At 37.6% G+C, this 14373-nt stretch overlaps 1 protein-coding gene across 1 annotated transcript; it reads left to right on the forward strand.

Annotated features, from left to right (window-relative positions):
* The first annotated feature begins 8264 nt into the window (after positions 1–8264).
* On the forward strand, positions 8265–13523 carry LOC116144102 (probable protein arginine N-methyltransferase 3). Its single transcript, XM_031429556.1, has 7 exons — positions 8265–8707; positions 10751–11302; positions 11446–11543; positions 11867–11945; positions 12034–12294; positions 12380–12547; positions 12874–13523. The coding sequence occupies exons 1-7, from the start codon at positions 8408–8410 to the stop codon at positions 13330–13332; spliced, it is 1917 nt and encodes a 638-aa protein (XP_031285416.1). The 5' UTR covers positions 8265–8407; the 3' UTR covers positions 13333–13523.
* The last annotated feature ends 850 nt before the right edge of the window (positions 13524–14373 follow it).

Below are 14373 nucleotides of genomic sequence, written 5' to 3' on the forward strand. Positions count from 1 at the left end.
CTTATGTCGTGACAAAAATCTAATGGATTAATATCATGTCTAATTTTTAACTAGTTTTTAAAATTTCACAGTTGAACACTTCATGTGAAAATGAACCTATAAATATTATAATTCTATGAAGAGTGAGTTGGCAAATGTTTCTGGACTCCAATTTATATTTAGAGAGTTGGTATGTTCTATCTTGCTTCAGTTGATTTGTTTTTTAGAAATTGAATTTGTTGTTACAAAAATTCGTAACAAGTAGAGATATCCTAATGACCTAGACAGGATTGGGTAGGATGTGTGCGTGATTAAGATTAATCAGCTAGGAATAAGGTGTGTGCTAAACAACGAAAGACAAAGCAGATTTTTAAAGTGGTTCGGCTGGTTGAAACCAAACTTAAGTTCACCGTTATCTTATTATCAGGACTTGGGTTATGTATAAATGGGATACAAGAAGAGAACCAAATAGCGAGCTTTTTTTACCAAGCTTCGCTGGACAGGTTTCCAGAGTTTACACATAGTTGTGTATATGTATGTGCTTGTCCCTTTTACTTGGAGGCAACACTCTCTTTTTATATGTGCGTTTTGACAGTGGTTGAGAGTTGGTAGGTTACAGGTTGAATTACACACATAATCTTTCGTAATCAGGATCTAAGTTAGTTTTGTCCATACTTAAGTCATAATAATGATGTTTGGGACTGATAAAATTATTGGCTAAGTCATCCTCTTTGAAAGTGACACGTGGGATGATCTTGTCCACCCGATCTTGGCATAGCTTTCGAATAGTTGGCGCAAATCGGACCATGGAGGAAATTACACACAACATTAAACACCTCAGTTTTCGGAGATCGTGATCTGGAATAAAAAACTTTCCCTAACGATTTGTGTGGCAAATGAAGCGCGAGTTGCGGCAACCTGCTCGGTGAGCGAAATACGAGCTATGGCCTAGGGCTATTGAGACTAGCTCTACTTGTCTTGTCAAATCTGACGTGTCTTTATGACGGGTTGCGTCTAACGCCTTTTCGTCTATGGGGCACTCGTTTGTCGTCTCAAGTGTACGGGTGCATTGGAAATGAAAGAAGTTGGAGAAAATGAGGAGATGCTCGTACTTTTCTGCAGGTGATAATCCGTGGATTATACACTTTTCAATAGACATTTTTGTCGGATTTCAGGTACTTTCTAGTGCATTTTGACCTGAATTGTTGCTTAATTCTTTACTTTTCGTGTTTCAGGTTAAAATTAACATTTTGAGCAATTAAGGACAAAATTGGATATTTTTGACTCAGAAATTAGCGGATCTCAGAAGATGGGAGAGTTCCGAAGCAGGATAAAGCACGATGAAGCTTGTTCCCAAGGGAGAGCACCGAGAATCGAAGAACAAAATCGGTCAAACAAGAAGAAGCAGAGTGGCAGTCTGTAATTCAGAACTTTTCAAGAAGCTTCGCCCCGGCGAAGGAATGTCTTCGTTGCGGCGAAGTAAGCCAGGAGCGAGCGGTCTGCTTCACTCTTCGCCGCGGCAAAGAATTCTTCTTCGCCACACGGTGACAGTCATTATTTTCAGTTGTTTAACGCACAGTTTCGCTTTGTGCGTGTTTGGCTGGGTAATTTGGACGAGGTATAAAAGAAAACTTAGCCTTTTGCCCAGGGGTCTTCGTCGTTTAGGGTTAGTACTTTTACATTTTTCTTGGATGAACTTTGAGCGATTTGGATTGAAAAAGGAGAAGATCGATTCAACTAAAGGATTATCTTTTAGGAGATTTCTTATCTTTTATCTCAGTTCATTATGTTGAACTGATAATTTTCTTGTTTTTTCGTTTTGTATTATTGACTAGCTATGAACTAATCTATTTTGGGTTAGGGTTTGATTGTAGTTTGATTTTTTTAATGGGTTAAGTGTTGATTGTTATTTCATATGAATATGCTTGGTTTGTGGTTACTCTGAGTTTTAATGCTGTATGTGATGAACATGATGAGATTGAGAAATGAATCATGTTAGGCTTCTTGGGTAATCACCATTATAGTATTGGAGCTAGAGATAGATTCAAGAATTAATGAAATCATTGTAGGATTCTTTTGCTTAATGAGTTTGGAATGTTAATTATTCTTGTTGTGCGGAAGGTTAATAAGGATGAATAGGAAAACTATGCCCGAGAGGGTATGTTAACACCTAGTGAGTTCGATTTACAACCATTGCGTATGAATGTAAATGTAGTGTAATTTTAGGTTTAACCCATAAAATCCAAATGAAGTCAAAACCCTACCTGCTTTACTTGAATGATTATCCGTGTTTTCATTTTGCTTTCTTAAAGTTTTTAGTCAAAATTCATTGTTAGTTTAATTAAATTAGCTCCCATCAATTCAAAGAAATCGATTGCTTCAACTGATAACATTAGGAAACTCAGTGCTTTGGTAACATCCTGTGGGAACGATAATCTACTCATCATTTTATCACTTTGTGCGACTAGTATACTGCTACATTTTGCATGTTGTAAGAAAACACGCATCAGAGGCTTAATGAAAAAACAGTGATGACAGTTGAAATGGTGAACGTTTGGCATCCTTTTTTGCCTATAAATATGGCCATTTCGGTTTGGGCTGTCACCTTCCATTGTTTTCATTTGTTGCTTTAGAGAAGCTCTTGTAAACATATTGGCCATCCATCTTTAGAAAGGTTCTCATGAGTTTTTGTGAAGGTATGTTTCTTCCCCATTTGGTTTTGTTCCTAAGCTTATCAGTCGACAACGTCCTTTTTATTCTTGTAGATGTCATTGTCAACAACTTCCACTCATGTGAATGAGGTAGGAGTGATAGTGGTGAAACCCCTTTGAGTTGCCTTCAGTGCCTCATTTTGTGAGGCAGGGTTGTGACATACCACCCACTATCGGGACATGGCGACGAGGCTATCTCTCGGTTGGTCTGCCCTGACCAAGCTGGTACTTCAATGTTGTCTCTCTAGCGAGCAGATCCCACTCGTCAAGGGTTGGTACCTCGACAGTGCAACGTTGGGGAAGGCCCTGATGATCAGTTCCTCCAAAGGAGGAGGGTGAGGAGTAGGATGAGCCCCCCAGGCTACTATTGAGAGGGTCAGCCTGAGGGTGGCCCTTGCTTCGAAGGCAAGGTGAAGACTACTTTACAGAGAAAATGAGAGTCTTGGATCATCTTATGCTCCGTTGAGCGCCCTTCTTGATTGCATCTGTGGGTCAACTTAGAGGAGTATACGTAACAAGATCTAGTTGTTTGCTGGCAAGAGAGGCCATTGACCAGAGTAAAGTATTTTTTTTTTTTTTTTTTTGAGTTCACTATAACATTTATTAGGCATTCATGACGTTGATGAACTTGTGTTCCTTTGCAATTCTCCTTGATGACTTTCTCTTTCACGAGGCATATTGGCTTCCAAGGCAAATGCGATCTTTGAGTGACTCTGGAAGTTGGAGGGAACTGGTGAGGTTAAGGGATTTGTAGCTTCAGCCCCAACCAAACGAGGAGATGGACGCGTGTGTCGTGCCCTGCACATAAGGGATGAGCATAGCCCTTATCACGGAGGAGCTAGGCAGTCTAAACGCGGAGAGGGTGAGGCTTGCTCATCAACCCTCGCAGCCACCAGATGCAAAGTCCTAGGATTTGTGTCTTTGATGAGGATTAGTGTCACAAATATGCAGTCCAACTGTTTTCCCCCTACGACGAGGGTTAGTATTTGCCCCAGACAGGGGGTGGGGTATCTCTTTAAGAATATGGTATCTATCAAATGTGAGCTTGCATGCGCCTGAGGGGATTGTGCTCGCATTTGAAGGGATATCTTTCTTGAGTAGGGATGTTGCCCGTGATGCGGGAACATCACTTGCCAAGGATAGAGGGCCTTCGCATACGAGAGACTGCCGTGCAAGATGTGGATGTGCTGTGCTTGCGAAGGTTTTTTCCTGAACAGGCATGTCTGTTCAACTAACACGAGATGTCTCATCAAAATAGACAAAAAGCTGAGCTGCTTTCATGATCTCTTTACTTGGGTTTTGTTCTTTCTCCCTTCAATTCTCTTTCGGGTGTCACCCATCTTATTTGAGTGGGAAGCTCTTCTGATCGAGCTTGATATGGAGACGAGTCTCTTCTTGTTTATATTTGGAGATAATTTGGGTTGTGGAACCTCGTGAAGTTTGTAACTCGTCTTGAACTTTAGAATGCTTGGAATGGGCTTCGATTTGGGAGATTTGTAGCACTTTTGAACAGATGCAATAAAAGAAAGTTTTATTTTCTTGCTTATATTCCTTGCATTGTCTTGATTTCCTATATGAATTGCTTATGAATAGTTCATATCGCAAGCACACAGTTTTTCGTACTTGCATGGCTGAGTTTTCTTTGCATGGATGTTTACTCATCTCGCTCATAATGTTAACACCCTCCTCCCCCCGGTTTTCGAAGGTTATTCTGAGCTTCATAAGATCGTGAGCTTGAGAAGTACGAGGCTTGGAGGGTTTGCAAGCCTTGAAAGCTGCAAGATGTTTGTCAATTTCTCCTTTCGCCCAACGACGTTTGAAGACAAAGCTTATTGGCTAAGTTAAGTAGGGTGAGAAGAGTATTTTTGAAGGCTATTTTGCCTCGAAGCCAGACGTTTTGTTCAACCTTTTAAATTTGAGTTGTTACGACACTAGTTAAGCCTCTAGTTTTTGGGGATCATGTCAGCTTCAGAAACTTCAAGCATCCAAGTGTGCGTGGGACTATTTTTAGATGAGCTGATGACAAGTTCTTAGAGTTCAAAATCAAAGGTTTTGAATGACCTTGACCTTCGTTGACAAAAGCGTAGTCATTGGGAAAGGATGCATGCATTTAATGTGGCTAGGCTGCACATTTAACATAGCAATAGGAGGTGATGTGACATTTCTCTTTTGAAACACGGTTATAGTCCTTCTTGGATTGTTGCCACGTCATGATCTCTATACAAATGGGACGGTCGCGATTAGTTTGCTCGAGGTGACTTGCTATAAAAGCAACATTCGACGAAAAACCTAAATACAATATTCACAATCTTTTTTTTTCCAAAAAGTTGCTCTTGATTACCTTTTCTTGATTTTTTGGTGATTGTTCGACCTTGTTTCTCTCTTTCGACGAAGTAAGTTTCGTTCTCTTTAACCTTTCTTTGCTACCTTTGTTGCATCTTGTGGGTGTTACAGAGTTCATTAGACTCTGGTTTAGGAGAGATGTGTAGGATGGCTAGGTGTGTCGTCGGGTTTGGGTTGGATGAAGTGACTTGCGTCAGCGTCCATTCTGGTGCACCCCCAATGTCTAGGGACTTAAAGCAAGTGTAGTTAGGCTAGTGGTTTTCGGCTTAGGTTAGCTTGTGACACGTCTTCGTTTCAGTATTTTTAGGCGAGCGCAACATGGACTCCAATAGTAGAAACAAGGGGAAAACTAAGAGGGGCTTCCTTGGTGGGCTAGCTGGCCTGATGAGAGAACACCAAATGATTTCTCTGACGAACTATTGGGTAGGAATCAACATGATGGTTTGAAGTAGATTGTTGTGGGCGTTAACGATGAGTCTGGCGAGGAAGTTAGCTGATGCGAGGAGTGCTCTTACGGTTAGAGCAAAGAGAAACACATATTCTGCGATCTCTTAGGGGGATTTGGATCACATCAAGGATGATCATGTGATCGTTCTCCTTGCCGCACAGAAGGATGGTCGTCCAAGACTTTTCCGGGTGGGTGGCGATCTCTGAGATGCTCCTATATATGTGAGTGTTTGTGCCACCCCACTTCATTGCTAGTGTTGAGAGTTCAACATCGTTCCACATAGTGATGACGAACTCGTATGTGTATGTCATCGACATGCACAAAACTTACATGAAGGGTGGTTTGGGCAAATTGATGGTAGACGAGCTTGTACTTGTACAGTCTGAAGGTGTCTAGAGGAGAGACTTACTATTCCAAGGCCAAGAAAGGCGATCTTAGGGGTTAGTGGAATCCCAAACAAGCGAGAGCGGGATTCCAACTTTCATTTATGCAGTGCGATGAATGGCTCCTTTAAGGATACTAGGAGGTGTCAGCTCTGTTTACTAGGTTGCTATTCATTTGCATATCTAAAACCTCGTTTTCTGTCAATCTACACTCCCTATTGATGTGGTAACGATATCTTCTAGGATCCTATTGGTGGGTCATCTGCTACTGTTTAGCTCCCTTCATTCTTGCGTCTTAGATGGCTTGGCTTTTCTTTCTTTTTTTTTTTTTTTTTTTTGCATGTATTGAACTTTTTAGTTAGCAAAAGAAAAGGTTCACTATGTTGACTTTGCTTACTTTTCATGTCTGTCATTCTGGTGTTATTTGTGTATGCCATTGCGAGCTTGGGATGTTACATCGTTCTAAGTCTTGTTTGGCTTGTCTTTGGGCCATGCGACATTGCGAGTCCAGTCTTCTCTAACTTGTTATAATGTACAAGCTGGTTATGTGAGCATTGGAGTTCGATCTTCGAGTTATAACGATGATCGTTTTCTCGAAGGCTTTCTTCAGGTGGGTGTGAGGATCCATTGGGATGAGGTCGAGTTTTAGCTTGAGAGTCTCTAGTCTTGGCACGAGGGATTCTTGAATCCCTCGATGGGTGACCTCAATTTCTTAATTAGGGAAGATAAAATACCTTAAAGATTATTGGGAATGTTATATAAATATGTTTAGTTAGATGGAGATAATTGGTGGAAATTATGTTAATTTTGGTGGGGAAAAATTGGTGAGGATTATATTATATACTAAATTACCCTCCTTTTTAATAAATTGTTGTGTGTTGTGTTGTGGTATTATTATTATTATTTTATTATTTTTTCTTTACCCCCAACATTTGGAGTTTGTTTTAAAACACCATAGCCACAATAAAAGCTTAAAAATTAGCCAAAATATCCCAACCACCAGACAATTCCGACTGTCGACCATCGCTGATGATGGCTTACGTCGATAGTCGTTGGAATGGGGCACGAATGGTGGAGTAATTACTCGAGTCGAGTTTGAGCTTCCCAATACTCAACTCGAGCTCGACAAAGGATATATGCAAGTTTTGCAACTATTAAAGGGTATAGTAATTAATCAGTTTGCCTTCTAAATTATGTCAAAGTGACATTTACATCCCATTTCAATTCGAATATCAAACCCTAAATTCTAATTCTCTGTATGACTGCGACTCTATCGCTCACTTCATCTCTTCGCTACCGCGACTCCGGCTTGCTTGACACTGTTAGGCATTACTAGTAGAATTTCTATTGCAAAGCACCTATTTGTTTGATTTTCCAGTTGTCTGTTTTGGTTCCTTTTACTTCAGTAGTTGCAACTGCAATTTTGACTAGTTTGACCTGATTTCAGTAAGCCAATTGTTTAGTTTGTCAACAAATGTTTTACATGATATAATCTGACTCTTGTGTTTTCTAGAGGTTTTTCGCGATCCAATCTGACTCTTGCATTTTCTAGATGGAACTATAATTTTAGGTGGTGCCCAAAATCTTTGTTCTAGATGTTTCAATTTGTTTCAGGTGGTGGCCAAAATTTTGTAGTGGTACTTTGCACAGGTGAATTGAGCCAAGCTCGAACTTGACCTGCACAGGTAATCTAGCCGAGCCTGAACTCAACATTTGAAACTCGGTTGAGCTCGAGCTTCCCTACACTTGACTCGGCTCGGCTCGATTACAACCCTATTCAGAGGTAGTTCTCTACAATTTCACACAAAAGTGCCATAAAATTAATATTTAACATAAAAGGAGGTTAGTTTATGAAATTCTCCCATTTGGGAAACATTGAACTCAAACCAGATTTCAAATTGTATTCGTGTTGCTGAAATGGGAATTTTCATATGTCCATAACTTTAATGTCTGATTTTGAAATAAAATTATCCATAACTTTAAACCCTAAACCAAAAGTCAAGGACAATAACATCAGCACCCCTGGTTTTAGAAATTTACTTAATGGAGTTAAAGCATAACATAAACCCTGAAGCATGATTATTTAAATAACAAAAATCTTTTAAAATTTTTTGAAATAACAAATTTCCTCCAATTGTATTGTTAGTAAATCAATAATAAACCGTTAAGATTATACTATAAGGAATTAACGAATATTTACTAAATTACCTTTTTACCATTTGTTTTAACATTTAAATTTAATGTTGAGGGGTATTTATATTTTTTCAGAATCCTTATTAGGAAAATGTTATTAACTCTAACTAATAATCTCACCTCGAATTCTTGAAGGGAGATATTAAAGTTAACTAAGAAAGGGGTGACATTTTTAGTTTTTGAAAATAAGGGGAGATTTTAATTGGCCATACTACACCCGAACTTGAAAATAGTTCAACCGGGTCGGGTTTTGGTTCTTCCTAAAATTTCTTAGGGTTTTGAGTAGGGTTTTACACATTTGCTCCCTCTCGCTCTCTTCAATTTTGCCAAGAATTCACAGCAGACTCTCAATGGCCAGCTACAGCAACTTCGAAACCCTAGGAAAACAGAAGAGAATCGAAGAAGAATCCGAAGAAGAATCCGAAGAAACTGAACAAGATTGGGGTGATTGGAGAGAAGACGATGAAGAAGAAGAAGAAGGCTCAGAATCAGGCTTTCTCTGTTTGTTCTGTGACGCGAAGTACAGTTCGTGCGATGAACTGTTTGAGCATTGCCGCTCAAGTCACCATTTTGATTTTCATAGTATTAAAACAGCTTTAAGTTTGGATTTTTATGGCTCGTTTAAGCTCATCAACTATGTTCGCTCTCAGGTCAGTTTCAATTACCTTGAATTAAAGCTCGCGTTTCTTTTTAAATAATGATTTTAAATTTGTTACAAGTATGATTATTCTATGTTACTCTTATCTTCTTGCAAGTTCATAGTTTGATTATTAGAAGTCTAGTGTTATATTGTGGCCTTGTTGTGATATAAGTTGGACTATATATAATTTGGACGATTGTGATATACTTTGGACGACTTTTTTAGGAAGTTATTTAAAAGTTATTTTTAGAATAGCGAAAATTCATTTGAGCCGTTAGGCTGGTGGTTCTGCTGCGGGTAAAAAACCATTAGTTTCCTACTTTCCCAACATTGTAGGTTCAGCAAGGCACTAATTTCTAACTTAAGTTTGCTAAGCGGGTTCGAGGACATTTCTGAGTTATCATAAAAATGAAAAAAGAATTCTACTTCTATAATAAAGGAACAATTTCATGCGTTTTCTTAATCTTATAAACATGTAAAACTTGTTTAATTTATTTTTGTTTAAAAATAGTCTTGGACAAATGAATTTTGGGATTCAGATACCCTGTTTTTCATATACAATTCCAATACGTTTTTTATTCTGTTTCTGGATTGGAAAATTAGAAATCAGATACTGAAGCTACGTAGAATGTGTTATCTTCAATTTGAAACAATTCTTATTCCAGAACTCTAGTTATGTAGTACCAAACACAATATTAAGTTTTTATAGTTTTTATGGAAGGACATAGCATGAGTCCTAATTCTGGATTCGATACAAATCTTCAGTCATTTGTTTGTTTACTTAGAGTTTGTGGGAAAGGAAAAAAAAGAAGGTAATTTAAGGTCTAAAGAAGAAGACAAATACTTGTGTCACAAGAAGTTCTGCAGAGTGAATAGGTATTATTTTTATTTTTCCATATTATCTCAGCATCCAAAGAAGATCCATCCTTGTTTTTGTCTTTATATTTTATTTGGTTGCTGAGTAAATTGAGGAAAGGAAAGTGATCAAAGGAAAATTTGTATGTTTATGCTCATGATGGATTTGGGGAAAGGAAAACTTATATTGGACTAGGTTAAATTTTTTTACAATGTATCTTTGTGCTCTGTTAAAAAAATGGTTGTGTTTTGGAATGGGGTGTTTCTAATCTTCATTTATGTGTTATGGATAAATGTGATTGCAATGGAATGTAAATTTAATATATTTTATGAAAAAGAAGAGCATAAGTGTCTTAATAAAAGAAAATAGACCTTCAAATATTAGAGAGTAAAAGGCATGCTTTTAATCCCTTGAAGTGAAAGCTACTCATTGAACCGATTGAAGGGTGAAACATGCAATTGTTTGAAGCTATGGTCTTTTAAAGGGGTTGGATGTCAAGTGACCAGGTCTGATTTACCTATGCAGTTTCTTTTTCGTGATTCATACTTCAAACACAATTAGATTTCTACTTGTGTATCAATAGAATTTTACAATGAGAATCTCTAGTGATACATTATTCCTATAATCAGCTTTACGCTGCATCAGGAGCTTTCAGCCTAACTAAACCTTGCAATCCAGTTTGTAACAGATTGTGATATCATTAAAAGGAGTTATGCTGTTTGGATAATTTGTGGGTGCTTTGGCAAGAAAGAAGTAGGAGGCCTTTTGAAGATAGTATGTGAGAAATAAACTAATAGTTTGTGTGATGAAGTCTACTTACTTTTCTTTGGGCATTGGTCTCAAAAGCATTTCAAGATACTTACTTTTTTTTATGTACTAAATTTAGGAGTTTTGGGTTTATTTTGTGCTATTAGCATTGATTTTTGTGTTGTCTATAGCTTTTCTTAGTAAGCTGCTCTGTCCATACAGTATAGATAATATTTTATCTTAGTTGATCCCTAATTTTTGTTTACTGTTCTCTCTTTTGTAATTATTCTTTTCTTTTAATTATAGTTTCTTTGTTTCTTCTCTAAAGAAAAAAAATAAAATTGTTACCATTACAAGGTAGATTGCATCTACCCAAGGTTCCTTTTCTGTGCATTGGAAGTTCATGGCTTGGTATTTTCTTATCATCTGTCTTTTTCTTTTGTTTGCCAGGTGGCAGAAAATAAATGTTGGAGTTGTGGGTTTACTTGTCAGTCCAAACAAGATCTACAGAATCATTTACATGCAGCAATCGATATCAAAGACATTAAACTTCTTTGTGACAATGATAAATATCTGAAACCTTTCATGCAAGATGATAAGCTCTTGTATAGTTTTGGTGATGATGAAGGTGAAGATGACTATGACACTTCATTTGACAAAGAGGAGTTTATGAGGGATTTGGGGTATTTTGAAGAGATTTGCATTGATGAGAATACAGGGGAGCAATTTGCATCAAGTAATTGCACTCTTGATGAAAATGGAAAGAGAGAAGATGCTTCTACTTCCAGTGTACATCTAAACATGGCAAATTCTTCTGAAAAAGTGATAAACAATGGTATGGATTTGAAAGAACGTGTTGGGGTTTCTGATAAGAGGCCAAGAGATAAGGATTCAAGACTCTCTCTTGTGAATCTTGCTGCACAGGACATAAAGAAAGTCAATGAGAGTTATTTTTGTTCCTATAGTTCATTTGGCATTCACAGGGAGATGATTAGTGATAAGGTATTAATTGATTTCTTTGCTTTTGGTGGAAGTAAATTTTTAAAGGTTGTTTATTCTTGCTAGAAGCAGGTATGGAAGCTTATTTGTTTCTTGTTTTGATAATATGATTGGACTTTTGAGACTCATGTGGTCTTGCTACACAGGCAAGAACGGATGCTTATAAGCAAGCTATTTTGGAAAATCCTTCTCTCCTGAAGGGTGGTGTTGTGATGGATGTGGGTTGTGGGACTGGCATATTAAGGTGAGAACTGTATGTAGTTTGTGTTAATCAGTAGAAACAATCACATTTTTCTTTTACAAATTTGTTTTGTGCAATTTAGATTTTTTTATCTAATGTGTAGTATATATATATTCTTTGGTTATGCTTTAAAATTAAAGGATTAGTAATTTTCATCTCCATGTACAAGTTATGTATTAAACTTTCCTACATTTAAAAAAAATAAAAATTGTATGAGGAATCTACTCATCTATCATATTTCTTAACCCAATTTAAATGCTCACTTTTCATTGAATCTGTGAAGATTATCTTATACCTTTTTTCTTAATTGTTTTTGGTGCGACTAGTCTTTTTGCAGCTAAGGCAGGAGCTTCTAGAGTAATTGCAGTTGAAGCTAGTGAGAAGATGGCAGCTGTGGCAACTCAGGTGAAAACCTTATCCATTATATGCTCCTTAGAATCACTTAATGTCTCTAACATTTTTCTGCCCCTCTTCCTTGGTTGGTTAATTGCAGATTGCAAAAGACAACGGCCTTTGGCGGAATGGACCTCAAAGTGAAGGCAATGATAGGAGCACCTCGATAATAGAGGTAGTTCAGGGAATGGTTGAAGAGGTTGGTAAATCCATACAAATTCAACCTCATAGTATTGATGTATTAGTGAGTGAATGGATGGGCTACTGCCTACTTTATGAGACAATGCTCAGTTCTGTTCTTTTTGCCCGAGATCAATGGTTGAAGCCTGGAGGTGCTATCCTTCCGGACACAGCATCTATGGTAAGTTCTTTACGATTTAACATTGGATGTAAAAAATTTGGGTTTCATAATTGGAACTTATTTGTTACTCCTATGTCCCTTTCAGTTTGTTGCAGGATTTGGTAAAGGTGGTACCAGTCTTCCATTTTGGGAAGATGTTTACGGTTTCAATATGTCTTGTGTAGGCAGGGAACTTGTTCAAGATGCAGCTAAAATTCCTATTGTTGATGTGGTAGATGATCATGATTTGGTGACCAATGCGGCAGTTCTGAAGGTTAGTCTCTGACTCCATTTTCTAAATTTCCAAGATACATACTCTATTAATGGAACTTCAATTGCTTTATGTTCTGTAATCATGTATATACTTATGAGATATTGTGCCTGATTCGTTGATCTGCTTCACTATCTCAATCTTTATATGGGTTTAAGGATCCATTGAAAATAGTTCTGTAGACAGAACTGAAGAGAATTTTGTTGAAGATTTCTTCTTTTTCAGTGAATTAGAAATCTTTAACCAATTTGATCTCCATATAGAGTTATTTATTTGATCACAAGTTAGTTTTGAGGATTGACTTGTGTGTTGAAATCTTTTGCTTCAAGAGCTTCGATATGGCAACAATGAAACCTGAGGAAGTTGATTTCACTGCAAGTGTTGAGTTGGAACCAACATCAGTTTGCTCAACAAGCAACTCCATGGAATTGAAATCTATGACAACCTGGTGCTACGGGGTTGTTTTATGGTTTGAGACTGGATTTACCAGCAGATTCTGCAAAGAAAAGCCAGTTGTTTTGTCAACATCTCCATACACTCCCAAAACACACTGGTCACAGACTATCTTCACTTTCCGAGAGCCCATAGCAATTGCATCCGGGAACTCCAATCCTAACGGTTCAGCAGCAGTGGGTACGGATGCCTCTCCTGCAAAAAGAATACATTTGCGAATCAGCATTGCCCGTGCTACTGAGCATCGTAGCATTGATATTTCCCTGGAAACATCTGGATATGCTGCTGATGGACAGAAACGTAGTTGGCCAGTACAAATATTTAATCTATCATAGAATGATATAATGAATAAAAAACAGAGGTCATCCCCACTGGCATATTTTACCTTTTGCTTAAGTGAGGATCAGTCTTGCAAAATTTTGTATGTTGATTTTGATTTAATTTGATTGTTCCCTTTACAAACACTTTGAATTCTTCTTTAATGTGAGCCATTGTTTCGCCAAGCAAATGAAAATTTTCTTGCTCATGACTCGACTGTTGTTTGCATCCGACGTCCCTTCTACAAATCTTTCTGTTTCTAGGTATTCTTTTAATATGCTTGTCGAAAATGATAAACCACAATAAAAATAGAAAGCATATAGACAAAATCGACTGGTGAAAATATAATAAAATCCTGTTGAAATTTGACAGGACATTAATGGCCAACAACATTCTGAAAAATCTTATAAAATCACAAATACAATTTATTGCATGGAACCACAGAAACACATTAGCTACAAACTTCTGAAACTTTTGTCTTCATTATTTTTTAACAGAAATGGATTTTTGAAGTCTGGAGTTTCCAAACTTCACTGTTTCCTTCCATACATCCTCTCTGCCCACCTTCCTTCCGTTGGCTCTGAACCATGGGAATGAAGAATGTTCCCTCTTCTGCCATTCTGCTCGAGTTCTGGGTTCGTGTTGTTCCCGGGATTGTATGCATGTCCTGAATCAGGTTGGTTTAGATCTCTGTTGCATCAGGGAGAACTGCTTTGCTCATAATGAAAGACAGGGTATACAGAATGAGCAATGCTAGTTTTACAAAGACACATACAAAAGAGACATACAAAGACAATCCACACCTTTGATTTCATGATTTCTCTCTCTCTTTCTCTTTTTCCGTTTTTTTTTTATTTTTTTCTTCTGGATGATGTCACTTTATAACCCTTTTTGTATGGGTCTTTGTAAGGATACCATTTTTCATACGGAATTATAGCTAGTTCTGCCTTCAGGTCCATTTGAGGCTACGGAAATTATATTATTCTCACAAGAAATGAATTCCAAGCTTCAATAACTTGTGGAATCATCGCAATAAACGCATTCCAAGCTTCTAGAAA

Source organism: Pistacia vera, unplaced genomic scaffold (assembly GCF_008641045.1).
Source record: "Pistacia vera cultivar Batoury unplaced genomic scaffold, PisVer_v2 Contig438, whole genome shotgun sequence".
In the NCBI taxonomy this organism is placed as follows: domain Eukaryota; kingdom Viridiplantae; phylum Streptophyta; class Magnoliopsida; order Sapindales; family Anacardiaceae; genus Pistacia; species Pistacia vera.

Excerpts from the sequence above, each read along its gene's own strand:
- LOC116144102 (XM_031429556.1), top strand. The coding sequence starts at position 8,408 with ATGGCCAGCTACAGCAACTTCGAAACCCTAGGAAAACAGAAGAGAATC. Across the intron at positions 11,946-12,033 it reads TGGCAGCTGTGGCAACTCAG|ATTGCAAAAGACAACGGCCT; the intron begins GTGAAAACCTTA and ends GGTTAATTGCAG. Across the intron at positions 12,295-12,379 it reads TTCCGGACACAGCATCTATG|TTTGTTGCAGGATTTGGTAA; the intron begins GTAAGTTCTTTA and ends TGTCCCTTTCAG.